The 27,426-nt window shown below is 41.9% G+C and overlaps 2 protein-coding genes across 4 annotated transcripts in view; both read right to left on the reverse strand.

The window, feature by feature from the left end:
- Positions 1–2,423: 2,423 nt before the first annotated feature.
- On the reverse strand, positions 2,424–5,757 carry SHISA2 (shisa family member 2). The gene is made up of 2 exons (XM_065423578.1): positions 5,454–5,757; positions 2,424–2,977 (listed from the first exon to the last, which is right to left on the reverse strand). The coding sequence occupies exons 1-2, from the start codon at positions 5,755–5,757 to the stop codon at positions 2,424–2,426; spliced, it is 858 nt and encodes a 285-aa protein (XP_065279650.1).
- Positions 5,758–23,475: 17,718 nt separating this feature from the next.
- Positions 23,476–27,426, reverse strand: part of NUP58 (nucleoporin 58) — a 54,381-nt gene continuing 50,430 nt past the window's right edge. For all 3 annotated transcript variants that reach the window (XM_065404508.1, XM_065404516.1, XM_065404499.1), the window contains one exon: positions 23,476–25,582. In XM_065404508.1, coding sequence (XP_065260580.1) covers positions 25,413–25,582 — 170 coding nt within the window. In that variant the 3' untranslated portion in view covers positions 23,476–25,412. The remainder of the gene's footprint in view (positions 25,583–27,426) is intronic.

The raw sequence follows: 27,426 nt of genomic DNA on the forward strand, positions 1-27,426 counted from the left end.
ATCAGCCCCAGTCTTTTCTAGTCAAAAGAAATAAAGTGGCTCAAAGGATGCCTCTTTCTTAAAAGTTATATATGCTGTACTATTGTTATGGTATCAGCCAACAGTAGCAGACCTGATGTAAAATACCTACTCCTTTTCTTATTTCAGTGGTAAAGAACATCTCTTCCTTTTGCTTTTTTGTGTTGCATGTTTACAAATAAACCATTAGATCTGACATACAGTCCACGTAACAAAATTGTTAGTATCAGATTCATTGCAACATAAGGAATCAGTATCAGACAATAAGAAAATATTTTATCAGTTCTAGTCTGGTTAAAGCAATTTAATGTTTTCAGTATGCCCTCAATACTATACTGTCATTCCAAACATAAAGAACAAATTGATTGAAATGCAGATTAATTTAAAAACGATGAAAGCAGCCTTAAAGACATTGTGGGTTTTGTTTTAAAGAAGTATGAAATGCATGTTACAATTAACACAAACAGATTATTCCTTGTACAGTAAAAGCTTTTTCATCCAGCATGTTGGTGGTGTGGGGGGTGCTGGTAAGTGAAAAATTCTGGTTAACTAAGAGGGAGAGAGTTTGGGTGCGGGGCTGGAGGTTGGGGCACGGGAGGGGGTGTGGGCCCTGGGAGGGAGTTTGGGTGTGGGAAGGGGCTCGGGGCAGGAGGTTGGGACACAGGAGGGTGCAGGGTGCCAGATCCAGGGGGCGCTCACCTCGGGCGGCTCCCCGCCAGCAGCAACCTGTCCCTGCTGCCCCTAGGTGGAGGCACAACTAGGTGGCTCTGTACGCTGCCCCTGCCCTGTCCCAAGCACTGGCTCTGCAGCTCCCATTGGCCAGGAACCACAGCCAATGGGAACTGGGGGGGGGGGCCCTGCGGGCGGAGGCAGCGCGCAAAGTTGTCTAGCCACGCCTCCACCTAAGAGCAGCAGGGACAGGTCGCCACTTTCGGGGAACCATACGGAGCCAGGTATGGAACCTGCCAGCCACATGACAACCAGACTATAAACCGGTCTTTCTATGAAGATTAGAAATGCCGGTTTATAGAGCTTTCCGGTTGGTACAGGGCCGGATAACACAGCTTTTACTGTATATTGGTTGCTTCTTTAAACTCAGGAGATTATCTATTTTATCACAAATGGAATCAAAGGTTTTAGTGCAAAGTCACCCTCTGCAACATGCCATCTGCTTGAAGGCTTAAAGATTTCTACATTGTGCAGAAATATTTCATTTATAAAGCAACTATACAAAATGAAAAGCTATTAGGACTTGAGTGTTTTGGTTGTTCTTTTGTTCATTTTCAACGCAAATAACAAAAAAATAGCTTTTCCAGAAACTGACTCCTAGTCTAGCTGTGCAAATCATTCCAAATTCAATTTGGATTGGCAATATTTTAGCATCAGAACGGGTCAGCAGGCCTTTCTGGAGTTCAGAAAGGTTTGGGTTAGAATGAATCCCATTTTCCCATGGTTGAATTGCATTACAAACCCATGGGTAAGATCTTGGTTTGACATGTTTGTGCACATTCACACAGGTTTATGTTTCACAGGAAGTGGGATTAGTAGCCCTATTTGAAGATACTACATGACCTTTCTCTGCAAGAACAGTTCAAACTTGAAATGCACAGGACAACGGCAGTATCAAAGATTTTGATCAAAGCAAGAACTTCATATCTGTTTTTTATTACAGTTCACTGAGATAAACAAAGACTGTGCAAACCCCTATTGGTTCCTGAACATGAGTCAAACTCAAATCGAGAATGATTCCAAGTGCACTGGAAGTTAGAGCTGAATGTTTTACACACTTCTAATTCCTACATAAATATAAGGGACAAAGAAAATAATCTTGTGAAAAACTAAGAATAACACCTCATTCCACCTTGAACCTAAGGTGAGTAAGAAATCATAGGACTTGGTAGCAGGTTTCTAACTTACAATAATTGCACGGTTTAGTCTTCCAGTGACAATGTGATTGTCTGTAAAGCAATATGAAATGTTGTAAAGGAGTTGGGAGAGAGGAGGAGAAGAGAGGTTTCTTAAATACTGTGATCTTGTACAGTGTAACAAAACTCTTTTTATGAAGTAGCCAAATGCTTTGACCGTGCCATACCTGAAGGGCACTTAATGGCTCAGGCATTTATCTCTCACACACAGTTATCTGAAATGCATATGCATCTTCAGCATAATCCATTGCCACTGTTAATCATGAATTGGAATGGAAGCATATCTGGAAATGGTAATTCAAAGATATCGTTACACAGTTTTTGGCAACTGAATCCAATGTAAAGAAATGGATTATAAACACTGTCTGACATGCATGAGTCTTTCAAAATTATTTACAAATGAGGTTCTACAAGCTTCATTCCAAAAGTATTTCTCCTCTGGCTTAGGTGCTAAAATATGTGATTTTTTTTTTTGTTAAGTTACACAGTCACTGCTGGGTACATCTTCTGTTCACTATTGGTATGGGGATAGGGAGACTGAATCTGCCTGTATCCACTTTGCAGACCATCCAGGAAAGGTGGCACCGGGGTCATAGGCATAGAGTCATGTTGGACAGCATAACCTACATACTGTGGGTGCAGATACTGCCCTTGATGTGGCACAATCTGGGTAGCCTGCTGGCAGTTCAGTACTGAGAAATTAGTAGGCATGTTGACATAGACATTATTCATGGTCCCTTCTGGCAAACAGCAGTTGGTCTGTGACCTAGTGGGGGGGGCTCTGGCACCTGAATTGGCACTGGAACTGGAGCTGGCAGCAGTACTTGATTGACGAGAAGAGGAACCACGGGAGGTACTGGCACTTGGAATCATGGGAATAGTCTCCATCAGCCGATTACCTCCAGGTGCTCGGCTCTGCTGTGGCTCTTGCTTGGGTCGCAGGCATCTGCAGCAACAAGCCGCTACTAGAGACCCCAAGATGATAAAGGCAACAAAAACAGATCCAACTATAAGGAATGGCACATAAATGGGCACTACAAAGAGAAACAAAACCACTGTTATTAGGAGTTGCTACGAAGGCCAAACCTAAAAAACAAAGTTATACAAAGAGAACAAGAGAAATGCTTATTTCTTTCAGTCACTCAGCATTAATATACTCAAGTCCTCCAGGGAGAAATGGTTCTGGAAACTAAACATTCCACTTGCTACTTTTAATAAAAGGACTAAAGAAAATATAGATGCTGCAAAAACTAATGGTTGGGATTTTCAAAGTGCTTAAATTGGAGCTCTGCCCACAGAGAAAGGATGGCCCAGCGGTTAGGGTGGTAGGCCGAGACTTCCAAGACCTGGTTTAAGTCCTTGTTCTACCACTGCCTTCTTGTGCGATCTTTGGAAATTAACTAGGAAATTCATCAGTCTCTCTGTGTCCCACTTAGCTACTCCCCTTCCTCACAGGTTGTCTTAAAGACTATGAGATGCTCAAAATGCTACAAAAAGGGGGACCACATCTCTCTTACAGCCAACATGGCTGGGACTCATCCTTTTCATTTAAGACTGTCAGCCCCAAGACTTAAGTATTACTAACCCTTGAGATGGCATTACCTGACCACATCAACTGGAACAATTACTAATGAGATGTGCAGGACACAAGGTCAAGAGGACAAGACAGTCACAAAGACTAGTGACAGCTATCAGATCGTGGTGAGCAGCAAATAAATCTAATACGTGATTTTTAGAAAAAATGACTTGTTTTTAACAGAGTCTTATCTTCATTGAAACTGGAATGGCTAACATTAGAGTCACTTACATAGGCATAATTATTAAACAAAAGGCTGTTTAACCTATCATTTTTTGTAATTTTAACACCTTTTAACAAACAGTTTCTAGTATAATTGTTTATTTCTGCACTGGCCAAATGCCTGCACTTGCTACAGTCTGCAACACACAAGTTTTCCAAGTCTGTCCTAACTATAACACCACTTCAGGCTAGTTCTAGTGTGTTCAGTATTTGTGTATGGCTAGCAAATGTACTAGAGAGCCACTGAGGCTTTTCCCAAACAGCAGTAAAAAGACTCTAGTTCATCCTTAACATTTAGTCATAAATACAGTCTTAAAAGGTGGTATCTAGGCTTGAAGAATTTATACAATTAGACTATCGTGATTGGTTAGAAGTCATTTTGAAATCCTGTGTAATAGAAGTTACTTTTCCTGAAACAGTTGTTCCCTTTCAAAGTTTTTTTTCCCCTTCTTTTTTAATTGGAAGTGCAAACAAAGATGAAGGAATGATTAAGTATGCTGCTGCTATATAGATCTGACACAACTTCTTCAAGACATTCTGGAGACAAGTGGTGTTGTCATTTAAATAAATGCAGAACTTAAAAAACAATCAAAGGTTTTGTCATTCTTAAAGTATCCAAACTCCTTGACAGTAACTTAGCTTTTTCCATGTTTCCGATTTTAATAGTTGCAAATGATGGACTAATTGACAAGTTTCTTATTTAGAATCCAAAGATTTGACATTTGCATTTCTGTCCTACTTTTATCATTACCCAGATAACAAACTGAGGATATGTGTGTGTATGTCCTTCTGTTGTTGTTATAAAAAAAAAAGCGTTTGATTTACAGTTAAGGCAGAAACATATTCTCTTATTTTGTCTCATTTTTCAACTGATCCTACTGCCAGAAGTATTAGTAATAAAAAATATGTGCTGTAAAACTAAGGGGAATTACCCATAACTACATATGGATTCACCGTGACCAGCCAAATCTTGGTCCCTCTGAAGTCAATGGCAAAACTCCTCTATTAACAACATCCCAGGTAGCAGTTAAAGGCTCAGCTGTCATAGGCAGGGCTGAAAATGAGGGGTTGCAGCTCCCCTCGTTAAAAGATGTGTCAGAGATGTAGGAATGTTTGCCAGTCAGCCCCTGCTCCCAAGAAGTCTCTGCACTCAGGGCTTGTACCCAGGTCACTAGCCAATAGGCTGACGCCATTAACCCTGCAGGGCAGAGGCAGGCACTAGGTGCTCTAGATCGGCATTTCTTAGCCCTTTCGCCCGCGGCTGCTCTCAGACCTATGTTCAGGTATCTGTGAAGGTAGATAGGGTGACCAAATGTCCCGCTTTTATAGGGACAGTCCCGATTTTTGGGTCTTTTTCTTACATAGGCTCCTATTACCCCCCACCCCCGTCCCGATTTTTCACACTTGCTGTCTGGTCACCCTAAAGGTAGAGCCTGGGCTCACCATGAAACCTGGCAGCCAGACTGTCTGGGGGCACTCTGGATTAGCAGTGCCAGCGCCTCCTTTGGCCCGGGGGCTCGGAGTGGCTAAACTTGGCTGTCCCATAAGCATCCTCCCATGAGGGGCTGAACTGCCTGCTCGCCTGGCTGCCCGGCGCCCCTGGTGCCCAGCCCCGGCGCGTCGGGCTGGACACGCTGCAGAGCCGCCAGGGCTCCGGGAGGGGCCTGCGCTGGACCAGGACGGGGTGGGCGGGGGGGGAGGAAGCCGCGTACCTGCTGCGCCATCCGGGCCGTCTTTGTCCGGCCGGCCTTGCTCGTCTGCCCCCTGCTGCCGGTCGTTGTCGCACACGCCCTGGTCCAGCCTGGCCTCGGCGCTGGAGCAGCAGTAGCGCAGGGCGCAGCTGCCGCAGCAGATGGTGGCGTCCCCGCCGTCAAAGCGCTCGGGGCACTGGAACCCGTCCCGCCAGGCGCCCTGCGCGTCCAGCCAGCCGTGGCAGTACTCGCCGCTGGCCCCGGCCCCCGCCGGCAGCAGCCAGCCCAGCGCCGCCAGCAGCAGCCAGCAGCGCCCGCTCCACATGGCACCGCTCAGCGGCGGCGTCCGGGGCAGCAGCGCGCCCGGCAGAAAAGGGGGGTGGGTCCTCAGCACGCACGGGGCTCCTCTGCTAGCGCCCACCTGTGCAAGGCGGGGAGACAGCACCCAGCTGTCCCGGGTGTGTGTGTGTGTTGGGGGGGGGGGGGCTGGTTGTGGACACAGCACCCCGCTATGCGGGGGGGGGGTTTAAGGACAGGGACACAGCACGCCGCTATGTGGGGGGGGGGTTCAGGACAGAGACACTGCACCCCGCTATGCCGGGGGGGGCAGGACGGGATAGGGACACAGCACCCCGCTGTGCCGGGGGGGGCGGCGGGTTGCGGACACAGCACCCCGCTGTGGAGGTGGCGGGGTCTCCTACTAACACGGCTCTGCGTGGAGGGGGGTGAAGCATCTGATCGCAGGGGAGCCAGAAGCGGGGAGACCACGGGGCTCTTCTGCCAGCCCCCCGCCAGGAAGGGGGAGTCGGAGGCTCTTCCCGAAGTGCCCGGCGCTCCGTGCTCCGGCGTTGGTCAGCCCAAAGGAAACCCACGGGCAGCCCTAGGAGGCTGTCTCCGCGGCTGGCGCCTGCCCCTCTCCAGGCACCCAGCGCGCAGCCGGGGCAGCGGGTCTGGCGAAGCGCTTCACAGAGCCAGGACTTCCCTCCCCATCGCTACCAGCTCGGCGGGGGAGCAATGGGAGCTGGCCGCGGCTCGCCCGGAGCAGCCACCCCCAGCCCGGGGCGCCGTGCCCGGCCGGCAGATCCACACGCCGGCGGGGGCAGCGATGCGGCAGGAAACTCCAGGAGCATCAGAGGCGGGACTGTCCCAGCGCCGGCAGAGCTCGACCTCCCGTCCGGGTCGCAGGGCCGAGCCCGCGGGGGCGCGGGAGGCTGCCCCGGGCTCCCCTGGCAGCCGAGCCGAGCCCCGCAGGGGCAGCCACTCGGCACCAGCAGCTACTGTTACTCCGCTCCCTCGGCCCGGACATCCCGCTCAAACTTTCCTTTCATGATTCGAAGCCGCATCCGAAGTGGGCACCGCCGGGCTGGAGGTGCCGGGGCTCAGTCCCTCTGCGCTGCTCAGCGGGGAAAGCCCCTGTCCCGACTCCTCCTTCACCTCGGCGCGCCCGCCGAAGCCGCCAGCCTGGCACCGCCAAGTTACATCCCTCCGCTGCGGGCGACACCCCTCGGGGCAGCGCGGCGCCCTCCTGGCTGCAGGCTGGGGGAGAGGGGCTGGTAGGGGGCGCGGAGCTGCCTCCCGACGTGTGTCTCCCGCGGCTCCCTCCGCCCGGATCCTTGCTGTGCCGCTGGCTACTCGGCCTCGCTCCTCAGGCTGCGCGGCAGAAGCACGAGCGGCAGCCGCTGGCGCCCGGGCTGTGTCGCTCTCTGTCGGCGAGACAAGCAGCCACTGGGGCTCGGGCGTCTCGCACTTGCTTTCTCAGTGTTATTATAGGCACCCAACACCCTCTAGGCGCGCATGCGTCTTATCCCAGCCACCCCTCTCGCCTTAGTCTCCCGCAAGGGGACAGGAGTGGGGCGGGGGAGCAGCGTTTGATTGTCGTAGTTCAACTCCACTAGCCAGACATGCTCAGTCTGATGGGGGAAAGCGAGCGGCTGGGGGAACCGAGCTGAATTTGCAAGGCAGAGTCTGCTAAATCAAAGAGCAGCTCAAGTGTCAGGCCACCCAATACCAAGCGAAAATAAGGTTAAAAAATGAGGCAGCAAAATCCATGAGAGGATACATAGCTGCTTCCCAACCTAGCTGAAAAAGAAGTTAGCAGCTTCTGGCTTAAGAAGACACTAGCTCGTTCAGTTAAAAGAGAATCTGCTACTAAAGCAAATAGCATTTATGTTAAGCCACCAAAAAAGTTACAGTGAATTTCGAAGTCTGACAAGAGGGAAACTGACAGTATGAAACTCAAAGAGTGTTACTTACCCAACCTTTGTGTTTACCTACTGCAGAGCGATCCTCAAGTGCCCTGTCCTCTCATACTTACCTGCCTTAGGCAGGACTCAAAGAAAACCAGCGTTTGTTAAGTATTTTTAACCTTTTTTAGTTTTATTTCCTTAATTGTTATTTTTATTACAAATTCGGTATAATCTGAATGAGCACTAATGCCCTAACATTTCAACCTGCATGTTATTTCCACAATTACCAGTAATATTTCCACCAGGCCACTGCTAAGTGTGTGAGGAGAATGATCCCTTTTGAAAATGCTTTGCAAACTTTACATCTTAAAAGAAGCCACCTCTGTGGTGCAACAGGGTAACTGTTGGCAAGTATACAACACTGCATAAAATACAACCATTAGCAGGTTGAAACTGCAGTGGAATTTAAGTAGGCAGAATGAACTTCACATTGGAATTTGGCTAGAAAACTGGGATTGACACTCCTAGTCTTGCAAAAAGTGACATGGAATTTCTAATGAACAAAAGTAGTCAGGGTGCCAGTTTTAGGTTTTCTTTGAAAGATGCACACCAGTACAATACCCTATAATGCTATGCAGGGACATTGTTCCAGTGCTGATTCAGGAAACGTGCCATGTAGCAAGCCACTTATACTATTTTATTTTCTAAGCATCTTTTTGTTTTAGTCTTTTTTCCTTCAAGTCTGCCATCCAAAACCACCTATCCTGTACCCAAACTGAGCAGATGACAACTTGAGATGCAGTATACCTAGACAAGCTTTAAAGCATGTGTAGTTTGTAGTTGAGCAGCTCTATCAGTTCATAAAGAGTTACTACATCTATATTTAATTTAATTAAAAGACTGATTTTTCTCCATCATACAAAACAGCACCTGACATTGGTAATTTCCCTCATATTCAGTTGTTTCTACACTTCATAATTTAACACTCAGTTGAAAAGACACTTGTTCCTCTGGTGAGACTGTAAAACAAGTTTCAAGTGGAAGGAATTTTTTATGGCAAAGAATCTATATCTTTATCTGGGTATGACTATATTATGATGTTTTTTTCCTTTTTCTTTATATTACCACAGCCCCCACCCCAAGTACACTTGTCAAAGTTTTCTGTATGTTATTTGTCCTTTTGGTTTTTAAATGAATACATGACAAACAGTAATAAGTAATCCCTGAAAAAAAGGAATTGTGATGAAGACTATTGTAGTTAGGCCCCAGTGCTGCTGGATGCTCAGCATGTGGTAAAACGTCCATTCCTGTACATCAGCTTCTGTGACTGGCGTTTTAGTGGAGAGAGCTCAAATAACATTTTTAACAAAATGAAATGGATGCAAATAATATAATCACATATTTATTTTATCTTTCAGCTGTGAAATCAAAGAAAGTTGTTAGTGGCTCTGTGTGAGTGACTGACAAACCCATTACAGGTTTAAACAAGAGCCAGCCGCAGTCAGGAGATCAGCCACTGGGATCACATAGTGGGTAATATATCAGGAAACACAATGTTCCATTAAGTTAATTCTTTCATTTTTTAGTAAATTGGCATGGATATTACCAGTGTGCATTTTGATTATGAGATGATGTTAAAGTAAAAAATGTGTCCTTTACTAGAAGGAAAGAAAGCAACTGAGATAATTTCCATTCTTTCAGAGTTCTACCTGACTGCAATAAAGTTGATTGCAAAATTCTATAAATCTCTGAGATTTTTCAATTCTCTGCTTTTCTTAGTACTTTTGAAGCTAAGTTATCATCTTTCTTTAACTACCAAGGAAATACTATACTAGCTTCATACACTCCATTTTCAACCCCTTTATCCTTCAGTTCTCCACTCACTTTCAGCAGTTCTCACACATGCTCCCAGATGGGTGTTAGTCCTAGTGTTCTAGTCAAATTCCAACACAGGTAATTACATCCTATCTACCCACATTACTTCTGAGGTTTCAGTTGTCTACGGTGTTCTTCCTTACTTGCTGCCCTACAGTTTAGTAGTATTGCTGTCTTCTGCAAAATAGCAATGTTCCCCTCCAGAAGTTGCTGTACTGCAGTGGTGGGTGAAGAAATGATCCCTAACCCTAACCTCCCTCATTAGGGTATTGTGAATCATAGTAAACATTTGCAAAGGGCTGCTGTTTATTGGTAGAATTGCAGTGCCTGTAGGACAGATTCTATGGCCAGCGATAGTAACTAAGCTGCATTAAAATTGTACAGTTGAAAGAGAAGAAATTTGTGTGGATTTCAGTTATGAGGGTTGTTAGTTCTATCTCAAAGACTGATCAGCACATCCCTGTTGCTTTTAATAAATTATTTAGCATTTGCAATCTCTAGTGAGAGACACTGCTTTCTCTCTATACAAGCAGTCCACATCAGTCAGAGTGAGCATTACCCAAGCCAACTGTGTGTGAAAAACTACAGTGGAGCTAATGCAAGATAACTAGCCTTGAGGCACAGCAAGGGAAGGTGAACTGTCTAGAGAGGGACTTAAAACCTGAGGGTTCATATCAGTAACTGGTGGCAATGTCATCCTGACAGCTGGGAGTGAGAAAATAGCATCTGTCATGCCCCTGAATTCATTTAACTTCTCCGTGCATGTCCATTGTCTTCAATCCCACTTGAATTTATAGTCTCTTCTTAATAAGAATAGCAATGCCTTCACTCTCACATTTTTAGTGAGTAAAATATTTCTCCAGCTCATCCTCCAACTAGTTTGTCATGTTGATTGTCAGTATGCTGCATCTCTTTAAATAGCAGTAATGTAATTTTGTTGCACAAGATTCTACTTGTTATCAGGTAATTAAGTCCCTGTACATTCATGGTGAAAACCTTTACTCATATCAAAATAGTAAATATCTTCCAGCTTCAAATCACCTGTAGCGGCGATCTAGTGACCCAAACACATGACTAAGTACTAGGAGCTTCTGAGTTCTAATCTTGGCTGATATACTGGTCCTGTCCTTTGGCAAATCACTTCCAGTTTGATCTCATTGGGTGCTCACCACTTTGCAAGTCCAAGTCTATATTAGCTTCTGTCTGTAAAAATGAAAATACTAACTACCCTTTTACCTGACAGGAGTATGGGGAGGATTAAACTAGTTAATGGCTATAAAAGCATTTTGAAGATGAAGAGTACCAAACACACTGTACTAGTAAAAACATTAAAGACACACAAGATGAAGTAAATCTTCATTTTGGGTCTGATCCAGTGCCCACTGAAGTCAATGAGAATCCTTCCAAGAAGAATATCTTGGCTTGGTAGCTTTCTAATAGTATTAAATGTCCTTCTTGAGAAAAAGGGAGTTGATTTTAGATGATACCTATCAGGTTCTCTTGTTTAAAGGTGGAATTTTCAAATGTATCTAAGTGACTTAGGAGCACAAACTCCCTTTAAAAGTCCATGGTATTTGTGCTCTTGATACATACACAGACAAGGGGGAGAGGGAAGTATCACAAAAATATAATTTTTCTGGTGGGATAAGCCAGACTTTTATTAGACAGAAAGCAAAAATTAGAAAGATAGGATGAATAAAATGAAGCTGGAAATAGATAACAAGGGAACAACAAAAACCTTTGGGTTACATCTTCGAAGTTGCTCAGGACACAGCCATGCAGATGGTAGTGTCATCTGGTTCTCCGATCTCATCTGGTTTGGCCAGAATGTCTTTTGGGATCAGGAAAAGGAAAGCCCAACAGCCCAGCACATAGTTGATGCTGATCAATGTCATTTTGCTGCTAATGATGCTCTGCTCTCTCTCCCACACTTAAAGCTCACTCTCAGTAAGTTGCCAAGTGTTCCATAGAAAAGAAATGTCAACTTCATACCCATCAAATTTGACCTATTCAAGATGAATTTCCTACAGTCCATATATGCCTCTTCCTCTCCTCTACAGAGTATATTCTGTTCTTAAAACAAATTTGTAACCTCACCAGAAGCCTTGAAAATCTTTTAGTTCAAACTCAGCCTAATTCTCTGCCCTCTGCTTTCTTTCAATATTAGGCTTTAGAACATGTGCATAGGTTAAAACAACCATCCCAAAACCTTTCACCCACTACTAGCTGCAGGAAAGAGGTATTATTAATTGCCATATTTTTATGTGGACAATTTAAAACAAACTCAGGACAGGGTTTAACACAACAGCTAGGTTCTATTCCAGTTTGGATATTATCAACACAATTATTAACTAGATTCCTCTTGCTGAATATTTGTTGTTGGTGATGCATGAGGCAGAAAGAACCCAGCTTGGCTTTCAGATTGCAGGTTGAGTTTGCAGGGATGTCAGTTAGAAAAGTATTTTTATTTTTACTTATGAACTGAGCGGATTGGATGTGAAAATCATTGAGGCAACAAACATTCATTTTGCAAAGTCACTTTTCAAAATAGGACTGTACTATAGCACTGACATCACAAGGAGTTGCTGCCCCCTATGTGAAGTTTGTAGGAACAGTAAGGTTACTAAGGACTGGTACAGAGTTTTCATATGGATAACTCTTTCAGTTAAGGGTGTCATTTTACTTAAATAGTTGTACCAGTACAATCCTTAGTGTGGACTCAGTTATGCCAGGATGAAGGTGTTTTACACTGGAATAGCTTATTCTCCTTCCTAACTATATAGATATTAAGTACCTTTATAGTGACAGTTGCATTCTCACCAGTGGGTGGTACTGCTTTAACTCTACCAGTATATTTAAAGTGGGACAACTTGTGTGTGTAGATAAGCCTTCTAACTTCTGTTAGGGGATTCATATCGGGGTTAGAGCAGTATTATTCTAATAAGCAGAGCATGGGATCTCTCTCTGCTTAAGGTATATTTTAAATATATACTTTTTTGTTTCACAACTGAATGTTTTCTTGCATTGGGGGGCATTTTGATTGATTCAAATTGGCTGGAAAAGATTTAAAACTAAATGATCCAAAACAAATCCCACAAAAAGTCAACAGGCTGTAAAATAATATGGAGAGACAAAGTTATTGTGAGCACAGAGATAGCATAATGGTGCTTGCCTATTTTCAGGGGCTACAATGGCACAGACCAGAGTAACATACTAATGCTCAGCTTCTAATATCACAGCTCATTGTGTGTACATGGGCAATAGAAGAGTGACACCCGTAGTCAGTACAGCACCCCCTGCTTATCACAGTAAATGCAGACATCTCCAATATCAAAAGTTTGGCTCTGGCAATGCACCATTGTGTCAAACAAGGGGCTTAAGAAATGTAAGTTAAAGAGAATGATAATGGTCTCTCTAAACTCTTGGGGACATCTGCCTCTAGATTCAGGAAAATGACTTTGGAACAACTAAGGAAGGGACTCCCCCCCCCCCCCCCCCGAGACTCCTTTCCAATCTAAATTTTGGACTTAGGCACCTAAATCTCTCTGTAGATCTAGCCCTAAGCGACTTGCTCAGTCACAGAGGAAGTCTGTGGCAGAGCAAGGAACTGAATCTGGGTCTCCCAAAGCCTAGGCTAATGCTCTAACCACTAGACAAGCCTTCCTCTCTAGTTTCAAGCAGAGATATTCATTCAAATTTATACTGACGTGAGATCACAATCAATACCTTTGTATCAAATGTAGTGAGTGGGGGGCCACAAAAATAATTGCAGTCCAGTGTCTTGCCCTTGCTTACATTGAAGCATTACAACATGAGACAATGATGTTGAGGCTCTACAGTATAACATCTTGAGCAAATATCACTATGCACCATCAGAACTTCCTGCTGCAATTAGCTCTCTTGGAAGGCAAAACAGCTCCTCAGCAGTGTAGGGCCGAGTACCACTGAGTCACACAGCTTTTATTTATCTGATAAATCATTTCCATTATTTTACTTTGAAAGTCGGGCTTTCAAGCGATTAAAAAAATTAATCACAATTAATTGTGCGATTAATCGCACCGTTAAGCAACAGAATACCATTTATTTAAATAGTTTTGGATGTTTTCTACATTTTCAAATATATTGATTCAATTACAACACAACACAATGTAGACAGTGCTCACTTTATATTTATTTTTATTTTGTGCTATAAAAAAATAGTATTTTTCAATTCGCCTCATACAAGAACTGTAGTACAATCTCTTTATCATGAAAGTTGAACTTACAAATGTAGAATTATGTACAAAAAATAACAGCATTCAAAAATAAAACAATGGAAAACTTTAGAGCCTACAAGTCCACTCAGTCCTATTTCATGTTCAGCCAGTCGCTCAGACAAACAAGTTTGTTTACATTTGCAGGAGATAATGCTGCCCGCTTTTTGTTTACAATGTCACCTGAGAGTGAGAATGCGTTCACATGGCACTGTTGTACCCAGTATTGCAAGATATTTACGTGCCAGATGCGCTAAAGATTCATATGTCCCTTCATGCTTCAACCACCATCCCAAAGGACACATGTCCACGCTGATGATGGGTTCTGCTCGATAACAATCCAAAGCAGTGCAGACCGACGCATGTTCACTTTCATCATCTGAGTCAGATGCCACCAGCAGAAGGCTGATTTTCTTTTTTGGTGGTTCGGGTTCTGTAGTTTCCACATCGGAGTGTTGCTCGTTTAAGACTTCTGAAAGCATGCTCCACACCCTGTTCTGCTCAGATTTTGGAAGGCACTTCAGATTCTTAAACCTTGGGTTAAGTGCTCTAGCTATCCTTAGAAATCTCACATTGTATCTTCTTTGCGTTTTGTCAAATCTGCAGTGAAAGTGTTCTTAAAACAAACGTACTAGGTAATCATCCGAGACTGCTATAACATGAAATATATGGCAGAATGCGGGTAAAACAGAGCAGGAGACATGCAATTCTCCCCCCAAGGAGTTCAGTCACAAATTTAATAAACACATTTTTAAATGAGTGTCATCAGCATGGAAGCATGTCCTCTGGAATGGTGGCCGAAGCATGAAGGGGCATATGAATGTTTAGCATATCTGGCACATAAATACCTTGCAATGCCGGCTATAAATGTGCCATGAGAATGCCTGTTCTCTCTTTCAGGTGACGTTGTAAATAAGAAGCCAGCAGCATTATCTCCCATAAATGTAAACAAACTTGTTTGTCTTAGTGATTGGCCGAACAAGAAGTAGGACTGAGTGGACTTGTAGGCTCTAAAGTTTTACATTGTTTTGTTTCTGAGTGCAATTACATAACAAAAAAAAAATCTACATTTGTAAGTTGCACTTTCATGATAAAGAGATTGCATTACGGTACTTATCTGAGGTGAATTGAAAAATACTATTTCTTTTGTTTATCATTTTTACACAGTGCAAATATTTGTAATAAAAACAAAATAAAGTGAGCAGTGTACACTTTGTATTCTGCATTGTAATTGAAATCAATATATTTGAAAATGTAGAAAACATCAAAAATATTTAATAAATTTCAATTGGTATTCTATTGTTTAACAGTACAATTAAAACTGCAATTAATCACGATTAATTTTTGTAATCACAATTAATTTTTTTGAGTTAATCGTGTGAGTTAACTGTGATTAATTGATAGCCCTATTTGAAAGCAAACAAAAATAGCACACATATGGTCATCTACCTAACATTAATAGAGGAAAATACTAGCTGAAACAGACCAAAAAAAATCTTGCATTCTCAGCACTGCTATTTTACATAACATCGATAGTATAGTTCCAAATTTGATTTACCTTAAAAATGGTATAATGTGGCAAGGAATATTCCTTGCATTCTCAACGTTGACTTTAAACGAAGAAATCCACCATTCCATAATGGAGCTTTTTAACACCACTATTTGAATTGGAGCTGGAATTCCATTGCTATCTATGATCCCCTGAATTTATCTAGACTTTTTTTGCTCTTGCTCTCCCCCTGCTGGCTCTGAAGCAGTATCTAGCTAACAAACACTGGAGTAAAGCAGGTACACAAAGGGCTGGTCTACACTGGGGGGGGGGGGGAATCGATCAGCGTAGTTGAAGTTGAAGTATCTTAGATCGATTTACCTGGGGTCCACACGGCGCGGGATCGATGGCCGCAGCTCCCCCGTTGACTCCGCTACCGCCACTCGCTCCGGTGGAGTTCCGGAGTCGACGGTGAGCGCGTTCTTAACGAGACACGATATATCAATCCCCAATAAATCGATCGCTGCCCGCCGATACGGCGGGTAGTCTGGACGTACCCAAAGAAAGAAGCTATGACTATGTTGGCTGCTGTTGCACTAGCAATAAGGTGGGTGGGGAAGAGAGTGATATTTCTTAAACTGAAAAGGACAAAATGAGAAGGGAAAACATTTTTAAGCTTCCAAACAGACATTAATACAAATAAGGAAAAGCACAAAGCTGTTTTTTAAGAAAAGGCAATCGTGCTGAGCCCCAGCTGAGAATACATTTATATTGCAGTCAAAGGTGTGATTGCAACATAGATAGGCAGGCAAACCCATCTAATTGAACGAGGGCAGGTAACAATAGCAGTAAAGATGTGGCAGCACAGACCCTGGCACAGGCTAGCAACCCAAGAACATACCCAGAGTCCCCTGCGGACTTGTATGGGGTGGCCAGCTCACACTAGTATGTCCTCATTCACATTGCTACCGGCAGCAGCTAGATTAAAGCTGGGGGCAAGGGAGTATGTCTACCTGCCCGGCAACCTGACCTTCATTTGTGCTGTAGATATACCCTCAAATACTAGCCCTCATCCTGCAGCCCATTATGGCAAATAAGATTGGCTGCAGGATGCTAATGATCAGAGCCTATGGCCTTCTCTATGATTTTAGCCACTAGTTGCAAACCACACATATAGCTAAGGAAAGCTGTGATTTGCACTGATAGAAAGTATCCCTGCTTGAAACCAGGCTAACTGGTACTGGTGCAAATTGTGGCTTTCCCTGTCTACCCTAAGAATAGGATTTTCAAAAGCACTCCTGTCACATTCACTCTACCCCCACTCTAATCAATGGGAATTTTAGCATTGGAGGCTGTGTGCTCATGGCAGAAATCTGGTCTCATTCCCATTGTAGCCAAGGTCTGCTCTTCACTGGATTGCCAAGGGTGCTGAGCACAGGGTGTTTTGTTGAATTCTCTCCTGGTGGTTTAAGCTCTGGCTGCCAAAGCAATAGACACAACCATAGGCACTGACTCTGTGGGTGCTTTGGGGCTGGAGCACCCACGGGGAAAAATTTAGTGGGTGCTCTGCACCCACCAGCAGCCAAGCTCCCCTCACCCCCCCCGCCCCACCTCCTCCTCCTCTGAGCGCACTGCATCCCTGCTCCTCCGCCTACCTCCCAGCATTTCCTGCCTGGCTGCCCCCAAACAGCGGTTTGGCAACATTAGCACACTCTGGGAGGGAGTGGGAGGAGCGGGAACGTGGCACGCATAGGGGAGGAGGCGGGGCTGGGATTTGGGGAAGGAGTTGGAATATTGGCTGGGAGGGGGCGGAGTTGTGGCAGGGACTTTGTGGAAGGGGTTGGAATGGTGGCAGAGAAGGTGGGAAAAGGCAGGGCAGGGCCTCATTGAAGGGGTGGAATGGGGCAGGGCTCAGGGCAGACAGGGGATCGAGTACCCACATGAAAAAGGGGAAGTCAGCTCCTATGGGAGCAACAGGAACTAGCAGCAGCAGAAATAATGATAATAGTTGTCAGTGTTTCTCTAAAATATTTATGTTTTGATTATTTCTTCCAGACAGCCCATGGTTTCAGTCAGAAGCCACTGCTAAAGGTAAATATGCAACCAGTCAATTAGACTTTTCTTAGTTGAAACGGATTTGAATAATACATACTGCTAAAACTCATTTACATCGCAATAAAACTGGGCATTTCTTGTGCTCTCTCTTATCCCTTGCATTTTGTTCTGTTCCCTGTGAGTGCTAACTTAGAACTACCTTCAGGTGTTGGTGTTGATTGTGAAGAGAAAGCAACGCATCTGGGAACTGTGCTTTACTAAGCAGAAGCTTTGAGAGAGAACAAAGGAGTTACTTTCTTAAAATACACTTTCGTTCTACAGTCCATCTTCTGATGCGGCGTGCAGCCACTTTGCGCCACACTGCTGGTGGATGCCCGAAAGCTGGCACAGCAGGCCACAGAGAATCATCCCAGTGTAAGGGGAAGCCTGCAGCACACAAGATCAACATAGCCCCTATGACCTTCCTGTTGCTGGCATAGGAGGCATGGCCGGAATAAGGCAGGCATGGCTACAGCTTCCCTATCTTTTGCTGAACACCTCAGCTACAATATTGCCCCTTTAGCCACCGGCAGCTGGCATAAAATTTAGAGCAGCTTTGAGAGTGCCCTAATTTATGTTGGAGAGCTAGCCAAGCGCAGATCCTGCTTAGGAATAGGGGAGTACACTCCCTCTCCTGAGCACACCTCAGTTGTGGCTGAGAAGCTGGTCCAATACGTTTAACATGCTCTGATGTTATGAATAAATTAAGAATAATTTGAATTTAAATTGGGAAGATTCTGATCTCGTGGTTAGAAAAGGGGACTCTGTATTAGAACACCTGGGTTTTATTCCTGACTTACTATGTTGCTATAAACAAGTCCTGTAGGCCTACATTTGTAAAAGCAGCAATTAATTTTGGATGCATCAGTTCTGAAGAGCTCAACTTCACACATCTATGGTTTGATTTTCATATGTCCTGAGAACCCTCCACGGCAAAGTTAATGGGAGCAACAGATGCTCATTACTTCTGAAAATCAGGCACAAGATGTCTAAAGTCAGAAAACCAGAAACTGAGGTATCCAAAGTTAAAGGTCCTTTTGCAAATTTGGGGCAAAATCCTGGACCCATTGAAGTCAATGGGAATTTTGCCATTGACTTCAATAAGCCAGGCTCACACCTTTGGCCCTTAATCTCTCTAAATTGACCCATCTGTGAAATGGAGATAAAGGTGAGGTGGGGAAGTAATATTAACTGGTTAAAAAAAACCCCACCACTGAGAAAGTGCAGTTATTAATACATTTAAAACAATTTTTGTGGAGAAAGACATTTCTAGGGGAACTAAAATTTTATTTTTTTATTATTATTGCAGGTAAGTTAATACCTGGCATGTTAGCTGTAATTCTAACCATTTAATGCATTAATTAATTAATTTTCAATGGCAATCTTTATACCATGGATTGCAGATGTGATTGGGGACAGGGAGAAGAAAAAATAGGTTTGTTTTAAGTGACCATAGTACTTCTGGAAAGTGCCAAATTGAGGGCACTGGAAAATAAAGTAATCTATTTATCCACAGAATAGATATAGAAGAGGTAATAAACTAATATAAAACTGCCTGCAATTTAAAATTAATATGAACTGTGCCTTAAAATGTTTGCAATTAACACCACATAAATTTACCTCTCCTTTAACTAATTTAAAGGCTCCCTGCCAGTTACAATTATTAAATTAGCCAATATCACACTGAGGAATAAATGTGTCCATTAGGGACAGTTACTAACCTGTAATTCTGCTTCTCCAAGGTGATCACCTTGCAAAATTTTCACTCCTGGTCTCTCTCCCTCTCTAATTCTGCTGTACTTGATCAAAAAACATTGAAAGCAGGGGAAGGTCTACTTATCTCCAGTTAAGGTGTGACTAGGAATGAGAATATTCCATGGGTAGTATATATATATTTAGAAATTAAAAATGACTTTTGAATATATACAAGCTATCAGATGTACATGCCAGAATTTTAAAACTGGGGGGGGGGGGGGAGAGGAGGGAGAGCTAAAGTTAAGCTAATATTTATCTTTTAAGTCTGGATTTAGGCACTAAGTAAGTAGCCTGATTTTCAAAGGTGTCCAGTGCCAGTTACTTAGTAAGGAATTAGGAGACTTTCAAAAACACCCAAGGAATTTAGGAGCATAAGCACCACTGAAAATCAATAGGCCAAATGCTCCTAAACTCCTTAGGCGCTTTTGAAAATCTCTCTCACATGCCTAACTTTAAGCGCTCATTTGTAAATGTTGGCCTGTACAGTTAGTAGGGGCTTATATTTCTACGCAGAAGTGTTTTCCAGTATGATGCTCCACTTCCAATGAGAGTAACTGATAATCTTGCGGTTCTAAAAGAAACACAGCCATTGACGACTATTTTGATAATTTAAACAGAACATTAAGTGAAACTCCTACGGCCCTGACCCAGCAATTGGATAGACCCTTCTTCCCTCACAGAACCTCACTGATGTTCATTCACTGAGGTTCCATGCAGGTTCCAGGGTCTGCCCATACAGATCCAACTGCAGGGCCAGGGTCCACATTTGTAACAGTGACAGAAATGGACAGTATAAATAGCAAAGCTTGAAAAAAAAAGTTTGGCTTTAACAAAGATCCCTAGAGAGAAGGTATCCTTGTTTGGAAGTTGAAAGTAGTAGCCAAAACTTTCAAACATGAATGCCTAAATTTGACTCCTAAATCCATATTTAGGCACTGAAATAAAGCTGGACAGATTTTCATGCAACAAATCCTACTGAGGTCAAAGATAGCTAGAAGCACTCAGCATCTTTGAAAGTCAGTCAGCTTTTACTTAGGCATCTAAACATGGAGTTAGCTTTGGGCACTCAGGTTTGTTACCTTTGGCCAATACTTTTTTCTTTTAAGAGTCCTATCCAACTATGGATTATTCAAACTGTGGTTTTACAATATTTTGAATTTACCAGATTACTTATAATCTCCTGGCTATGTAATTTTTCAGTGTGTTAATAGGTTTATTTAATAGCTACTGGATTCTTGAAAAAGTGCTGAGTCCTTGTTTCCTTCTCTGCTTACTCCAGGTTAATACCATGTGTTATCAAAATCCTATCACCCTCGCTTGCTTTCATAATAATGATAAAAGATAAGCAATTCAGAGGCAGGTCTTGCTGTCACAATACAATGCCATATTAAAAACACACAGATGTGAGAAACAGGGAGTTTCTTGAACAGCAGGTAGAGACTAGTCCCTGATCAGAACCGGAGTTTGGATGCAATTTCACTACTTTCTAAGATGTTACTGTACTTGTGCTGGCCCAGTAAATGCTGTACATGGATGCCTGAGGTGAAAAGAAAAAGAGGAAAACAATTCAGATTGTGAGATTTTAGTACCATAAAAAAAAAGTTCTTGAGGCTGGTCAGAGAACAAAGTATCAGCTATTAAAGGTAGACACAACATCAGAGGACATTGCAGACTTTGCCTGTAAGTTTCTCAACCAAAATCCTTGCTAGAAATTCTGCATAAATACTGCATTCTTTGAGCCCAACAGGAATCTACAAATCATAACAGCCAGCCCAGAAAAAAACATACCCACCTTGTTTTGATCTTTGGAAAATGATTAAAACTACCTCCAAATGGCAGATAGGTTTTTTTTTTTTTTAAATTCTGCCTCTAAGTGACATAGGAGCATAAGTTCAACTGAAAGTCAATGGGAATTGTGCTTGTTAATCACTAGAGGCTCTCGGATATATTATCTTAGGTATCTAAATTGTACATCCAAACGGTTTCTCTCTTTGCCCCCTTTTATGGTAATTGTGATTGGCTAAAAGGGTTGAACTCCTAGAGGTAGGTGGGAGGGCTCTCAGTAAAAGGCACCCAGTACTGGATTCACATGGGACAGCTTGATCCAACCCTCCGTGACTGGTAGAAATTTTCAAAATTCCATTGTATCAAAGAAACTATTTGTGTAAACGATCTGGAAACAAAAGCTAGTGTACTATGTGGCAGCAATAATGCCATACAGGGCTTTATAATGACATCTTTGGCAAACTGAAAAATAGTAGTCTCCTGCCACCTGGCGAAAGAAGTATTGTATTGCAAAATTGCTGCAAACCTTGAAGGGAAATGCTAAGACGAAAGATCTTCACAGAAAAAATGGTCCCAGAACAAGGATATCTATTACTTACTTTGTGTTCCCCAACTATGTGATTAACTTTTTTCACAACAACAACAACAACAAAAAATACATTCTGTAGCCTACATTAAAGATAAAATTCCTAAAATCCTTATTTTGTGCTTAATGTAGTACTGAAACTTACCTTGCATATTAGTTTGATTTTGGATGACAAAGAACCTCCTGTGTGCTATAAGGAAAATTTAAACATCTAAACAGCATTTATTCAGCCCCAAGCTCATAATTAGTGATCCCAAGCTGAATTTTTGAAAAAGGTGAATAATTTTATTAACAGCAGCACCATTCTTTTGTGCTGGAAGCAGGTACTAGACAGGATGGACAAATGATCTGGTCCCATACGGTGAAATCTTTGTTCTTTTAAATTGGAAGTGGAGCTTTGGAAGAGGGAGACTAGGCTGACTCTTATGCTATGTTGGGGCTCTGCATACAATGCATGGTCTAAGTCATGCTGATTCCCACTCTACAAATACAGGCAGAAATACACTGGGGAGGTAAATGCCTTTAATTCCTAGGTTAAAACCTAGAAGCTGCTTCTCCCAAACCTCCTGTCTGGCCATTCAATATAGAGATATTAGAACTAATCATAGGAGAGCTGGCATTACTGATGCTGGATTATTTATATTGATACAGTATGATGAAAGGTTGGGGATAAATGAACAGTACAAGAGTTGTCCCTGATGACAAAAGCATAAAAAAGCAAAACTAAAATAATTGTAACCTTAACCACATTTTAAAAACGTAATATGGAAGTAATTTAGTTTCAAAATACAACTTTAGTATTTTAACAAATATTTGACTTACATGTATATGTAAAGGGCTGGCCGTAGGTTCTAGAGGGCCCCGTGAGAAGGAAGATGTGCAGAGCTACCTCCCTCCCACCTCCTCTACCCCAATTTCCAAGGGAGCACAAAAACTGGTGGGGCTGAAAGAGCCAGCTTGGCAGGAGCACAAGTGAACAACAGGAGAGTTTGGCACACATGGTGCAGGACCCCAGCTGGACAGGGAAAAGAAAGATAGAAAGATAGGGGGGGAGGGATAGCTCAGTGGTTGGGGGGGAGGGATAGCTCAGTGGTTTGAGCATTGGCCTGCTAAACCCAGGGTTGTGAGTTCAATCCTTGAGGGGGCCACTTAGGGATCTGGGGCAAAATCAGTACTTGGTCCTGCTAGTGAAGGCAGGGGGCTGGACTCGGTGACCTTTCAAGGTCCCTTCCAGTTCTAGGAGATGGGATATCTCCATTAATTTATTTTATAGAAACTGAGGAGTATGGAAGGACTGCAAGGACACTAAGGAAATGGCCAGTCTAGTGGTAGCTCTATTACTCTCTGGCAGTTAGCTATTCTGTAGTGAGAGTTAAATGGACAAAATGGTGGTCTCTGGTAGTGTAAATGGGTGTAAAGGGGCCTTAACATACATGCAAATCAGGCCCCATATACGTAGAGAGCTCAATCAGTTGTTAAAGTTATACACTTTCCTTTCCTCTGGTAGGTTTCTTATTTTAAAAGAAAAATTGATTAGACCAAATGTTCAAACTATTTCATTTTAAAAAGACACTTAGGCACAGCGGCTTATTGCGTGATGTCTTAATGGCATTTGTCGAATTAGCCAATGCTGCAGCTTATTTGCATAGTGCAGTCCAAAATTCTATAGCTTTCAAAACTATTGCTGACAATGGACTATAGTACCCAAAGCAAATTAACACTTTGTTTTGAAATTAAATTTACAGTGCAAAACCCCCATTCATGAGAAGGCAAGAGCACACATTGTGCTGCAGTATGGTATCATCTGGGTTCACATAATATGGGAGAAGATAAAGGATTATGGACAAAAGTCCTAAGATTTTAATTCAGAGATAAAAACTCAATTTTTAATAAGAGCAAGTATACATTATCCAAAATAAAACAACATGATTTTGCAGCAGTTTTTTAAAAAATATGACATACAAGAGAACTAAGGTGACAGGACCAGATTCTGCAAATAGACAAATAATTATGACTAGGATCACAGCATTCATTTCTTTTATTGTTTTACACAATGGTAGGTTGCACATGTGGACAAGACAGCACACAGTTAAAAAAATTAGTTTCACAAATTAATACATTACAAGAAAGTCCAGTGGTTCAACATTTTAAATTTAACTTTTTTAAAAAAAGCAGTAACAAAGAAATACAAATATCAGGATTTTGATTGCAGCCCAATGCAAGTTTTGAAAAAGGTTTAAGTTGAAATGGACTTTTAAGCTTTTAATTCTGCCTTAAAAAACAAAAACGCACACACTATTAATTGCCTCCCAAAGAAAATGCTCATCTCTTAGATGCAGTAACATACAAGTGTACAAAAGTGAAAAGTTCTGTGTTCAAAACTAATATGCTTATTTCTGAACACAAACAACAGAAAACCCATGTCTGTCAAAGGCCAGTAATTGCTGTATGCAGACATTACTTCCAGAACATACAAAACAGTACTTGACAACACTTTTACAATTGAAAGCAACTGACTTCATACTAGAAAATTATGCGTAATACCTGTTTTAGAAAAAAGGTGCCTTGGTGAAAGTGACTGAATATTCACTTGGATGCACATTATGTACAAAACAACCTCTATATTAAAAGCTACACTTATCTCCAAAATTCCATATACACTCTAAGAGATTTTTCTGCTGTTTCTGTTTTAATGCACTCTGAGCTGGAGATGCAGCCCAATGTGCCAAGATGCCATAACATGAAGTTTGCTGCACTTGTAAGACTGGTACTATTTCTATTGTTACAATCGCTTACCCTCAAAGTATACTGTTTTACTTTATTTCTTAGCAGCGACGGGTGTTAAGGGCAGGTAAGCAACTCTTTTTGGAGTCAATGCCAGTAGCCCTGTGTGAATCAACTCTGTTTGGAATGGTTAGCTACAATTTTCATTAGAGTGGCACAGTCTGCATCCACCACCCACAGAGAGAAGAGGCCATCGGCTTCACAACTCTCTGCCCCCAAGCAATCTCCTGAAGCCTAGCAGCCTCAGAAATGAAGCCCAGCCCAGGAGAGATCAGTTTGGCAACACCAGCTGTGACAACACCTTTGTTTGAAAGTCTCTCCAGATTCTTCTTTGGAGTGATTGCTAGCTGGGGAAAGGAAAATGTTGAGGACAAACAGGCAACTAAACACTATTTGCCAGAATGATACAATAGTGAACAGTATTTCACTCGTCTTTAAAAAACAAGCTGCAAAACTATTACAGCCCGGGACTACTCTTTGATATTCCTATGAGCATCACGATGTGGAAGCCTAAAACAACATGGAAAGGGGAACACACAAAGCAAAGAAACATGGAGAGTTTTGTCTATGGGGCAAAGTTCACGTGTTTTTATTATATATACAAATACATACACACAAATGTGTGCACTGTACTGTGTGTGTGTGTGTGTGTATATATATATATATATATATATATATATATTTATTTACATCTATATTCACAAAGAAACACCCTGAAGTAGATTTAAAGGCCATATCCAGGAACAGAAGATATGAACTCTAGTATTTGTACTAGAATATATTTTATCTGTACAAAAAACCCAAATATGCATATATTCATATGGTATAAAGCTTATTAACAAAAAATATTCTGCTACTACCATTAGGTATAAAGCTTATTAACAAAAAATATTCTGCTACTACCATTAGGTTAAATAGATGGTTTTACAAGATTCTTTAATAATGCAGTATAGAACATTTCTAAAACTAGAACCAAAATAAAAATACATAAATGGGTTTCTATTCACAGGAAAATAGTTGTTCAATATGATTACATTTCATATTCCAGAATAGGGAAACATAGCAAAATTTTATAAATCTCCTGGGATGCAATTTAATTACTGCATCCATTTAGAAAAATAGACTTTTAGGATGAACAAAGCTGATTCACTTCCCCTTTCCCCAACAGTGTGTCTATCTTTTCCCTCTCTTGTTTCCAGCTGGAGGTTTCTTCAGCTGAAGAAGTTGCCCTCCTGTCCCAAAACCTGTAGATGCAGGATTAGACACCCCAAATGTCAAACCAGCCGATGCTGTGATGCCAGGATTACTGAAGTTAAACCCAGAGGTAGCTGAGCTGCCAAAGCCTTGTATGGGAAAGAAAAATATTTTAAAATCAGAAGTCAGTTAAATCATAACTTCAGATTTGCCCTCACTCCCATTTACCAGGGATAGTTACTTATTGAATTACTAATAATTACACTACTCTGAAGATATCAAAGTGGACCCACAATACTATGTCACATTCCTAACACACTGTTTTAGATTTGCTGCATTGAGTCAGAGGCATACAGTGCTTGCACTGTAACATCTAAATTACTATACCCTATAGCATAATAGTTATTTCACTTTGTTATCTGTATTACAGTAGCATCTAGAGTTTTCAACTGAGATTGGGGCCCTACTCTGCAAGGCACTGTGCACGTCTGTCCCTGTCTCTGCATGTTTACAATCTACCTAGACAAGCCAGACAAAGGGTGGGAGAAGTAGAGGCACAGACAGGTAAAGTGACTGGCCTGTGGTCTCTCAGCAAATCAATGGCATATCTGGAATAGAGCTAACAGTCTTGTGCCCTCTTAACAAGACCACACTGTCTTCCTAATATGTGCAACACAGGTCCTAATCTAAAATGGAAATAAGTAAACACTAAACATCCATGCCAAGTTTTAGCTATTTAAAAAAGCCCTTTTGAATTAGTACACAAAAGACAGCAAGCTTTGGAAAAAACAAAGAATAGCTCAGAAGATGTTGCTAAAGTAAACAAATGAAATCCATCAATCTTCCTTTAGAATGAAACACATGAGAAATTTTGTTCAAGAATTTACAAAATAGAACTGGTCAAATACTAACTATTTTGCAATAATAAGCAAGTAAAAACACCAAGTTCACTCAGATTTGTGAGGTCATATTAGTTATGCATAGGTATTTGGACAATAGCTGAATATTTATGAAAGTGTTAGAGAATCTTAAGAGTTTCTGAAAGATTAGCATGATTCGTAACTGCAATTCACAGCAGAAGTTCATTATTCATCCTTCTCCTGTTTAACAACTTTCAGGGAGATGATGATTGCGTGCGATTGTTCACGTTAACGAATATGTGAATTAATCTTGAATCATAAAAGGATAAAAATCATTTACTGAACACAAATAATTGAAACATTAACAGAAATTAGGATTGGTTCACAAGCTATTCACAGGCAGAAAAGGAGCTAAACCCTTAATGAGCATTATTTATAACAAGTAGTTTAACCAGTACTAGTTATAAGTATAAAAGAGAGTCATAAAATGAAATCATCTCCATATTCATATTCAGTATCACTGCCACAATGCTATAAAAATTTCTGTAGGTTTGGAAAAACGCATCCTAATTTACTTCCAAAATATGCCTCATTTGAGTCGCAAAGTTATCTATGTTCCACACAAATTTGATGTCCTCTCACTTCTATTATTGAAAATTATTTATAATCAGAAATAAAGAATCATGAAACTCAGTTTCAAGTTATTTACATTAAAGGAATAAATCCTACAGCACTTTAAGACTTGTGCATAAATAATTGTGTGAACACTTCAATTTGGACCTTTGTCCATCACCTGGGTGCTTCATGCCAAATAGAAACACACATAGGTACAAATGCTATACTGGCCTCTTCAAGACTGAGGCAAATAAAACTCATATCCTACACCTTGACTGTAACCCATTATGATAATTCAGTTACTGCCTATGCAGATCCTCGCTCTTGGGATACCACTCTTGACTCATGATTTATTTTGAAGATTTCCGTACATTGCAATATTTCATGTACTTGCTTCTTGATGCAGAAATTGTTATGCAGGAGGTCAGACTAGGTGATCATAATGATCCCTTCTGGCCTTAAAAATTATGAATATATGGAACAGTAAGAATTAGTGAAGTACTAATCCCTAATTCAAC

Source organism: Emys orbicularis, chromosome 1, assembly GCF_028017835.1.
Source record: "Emys orbicularis isolate rEmyOrb1 chromosome 1, rEmyOrb1.hap1, whole genome shotgun sequence".
NCBI classification, from domain to species: Eukaryota; Metazoa; Chordata; order Testudines; family Emydidae; genus Emys; species Emys orbicularis.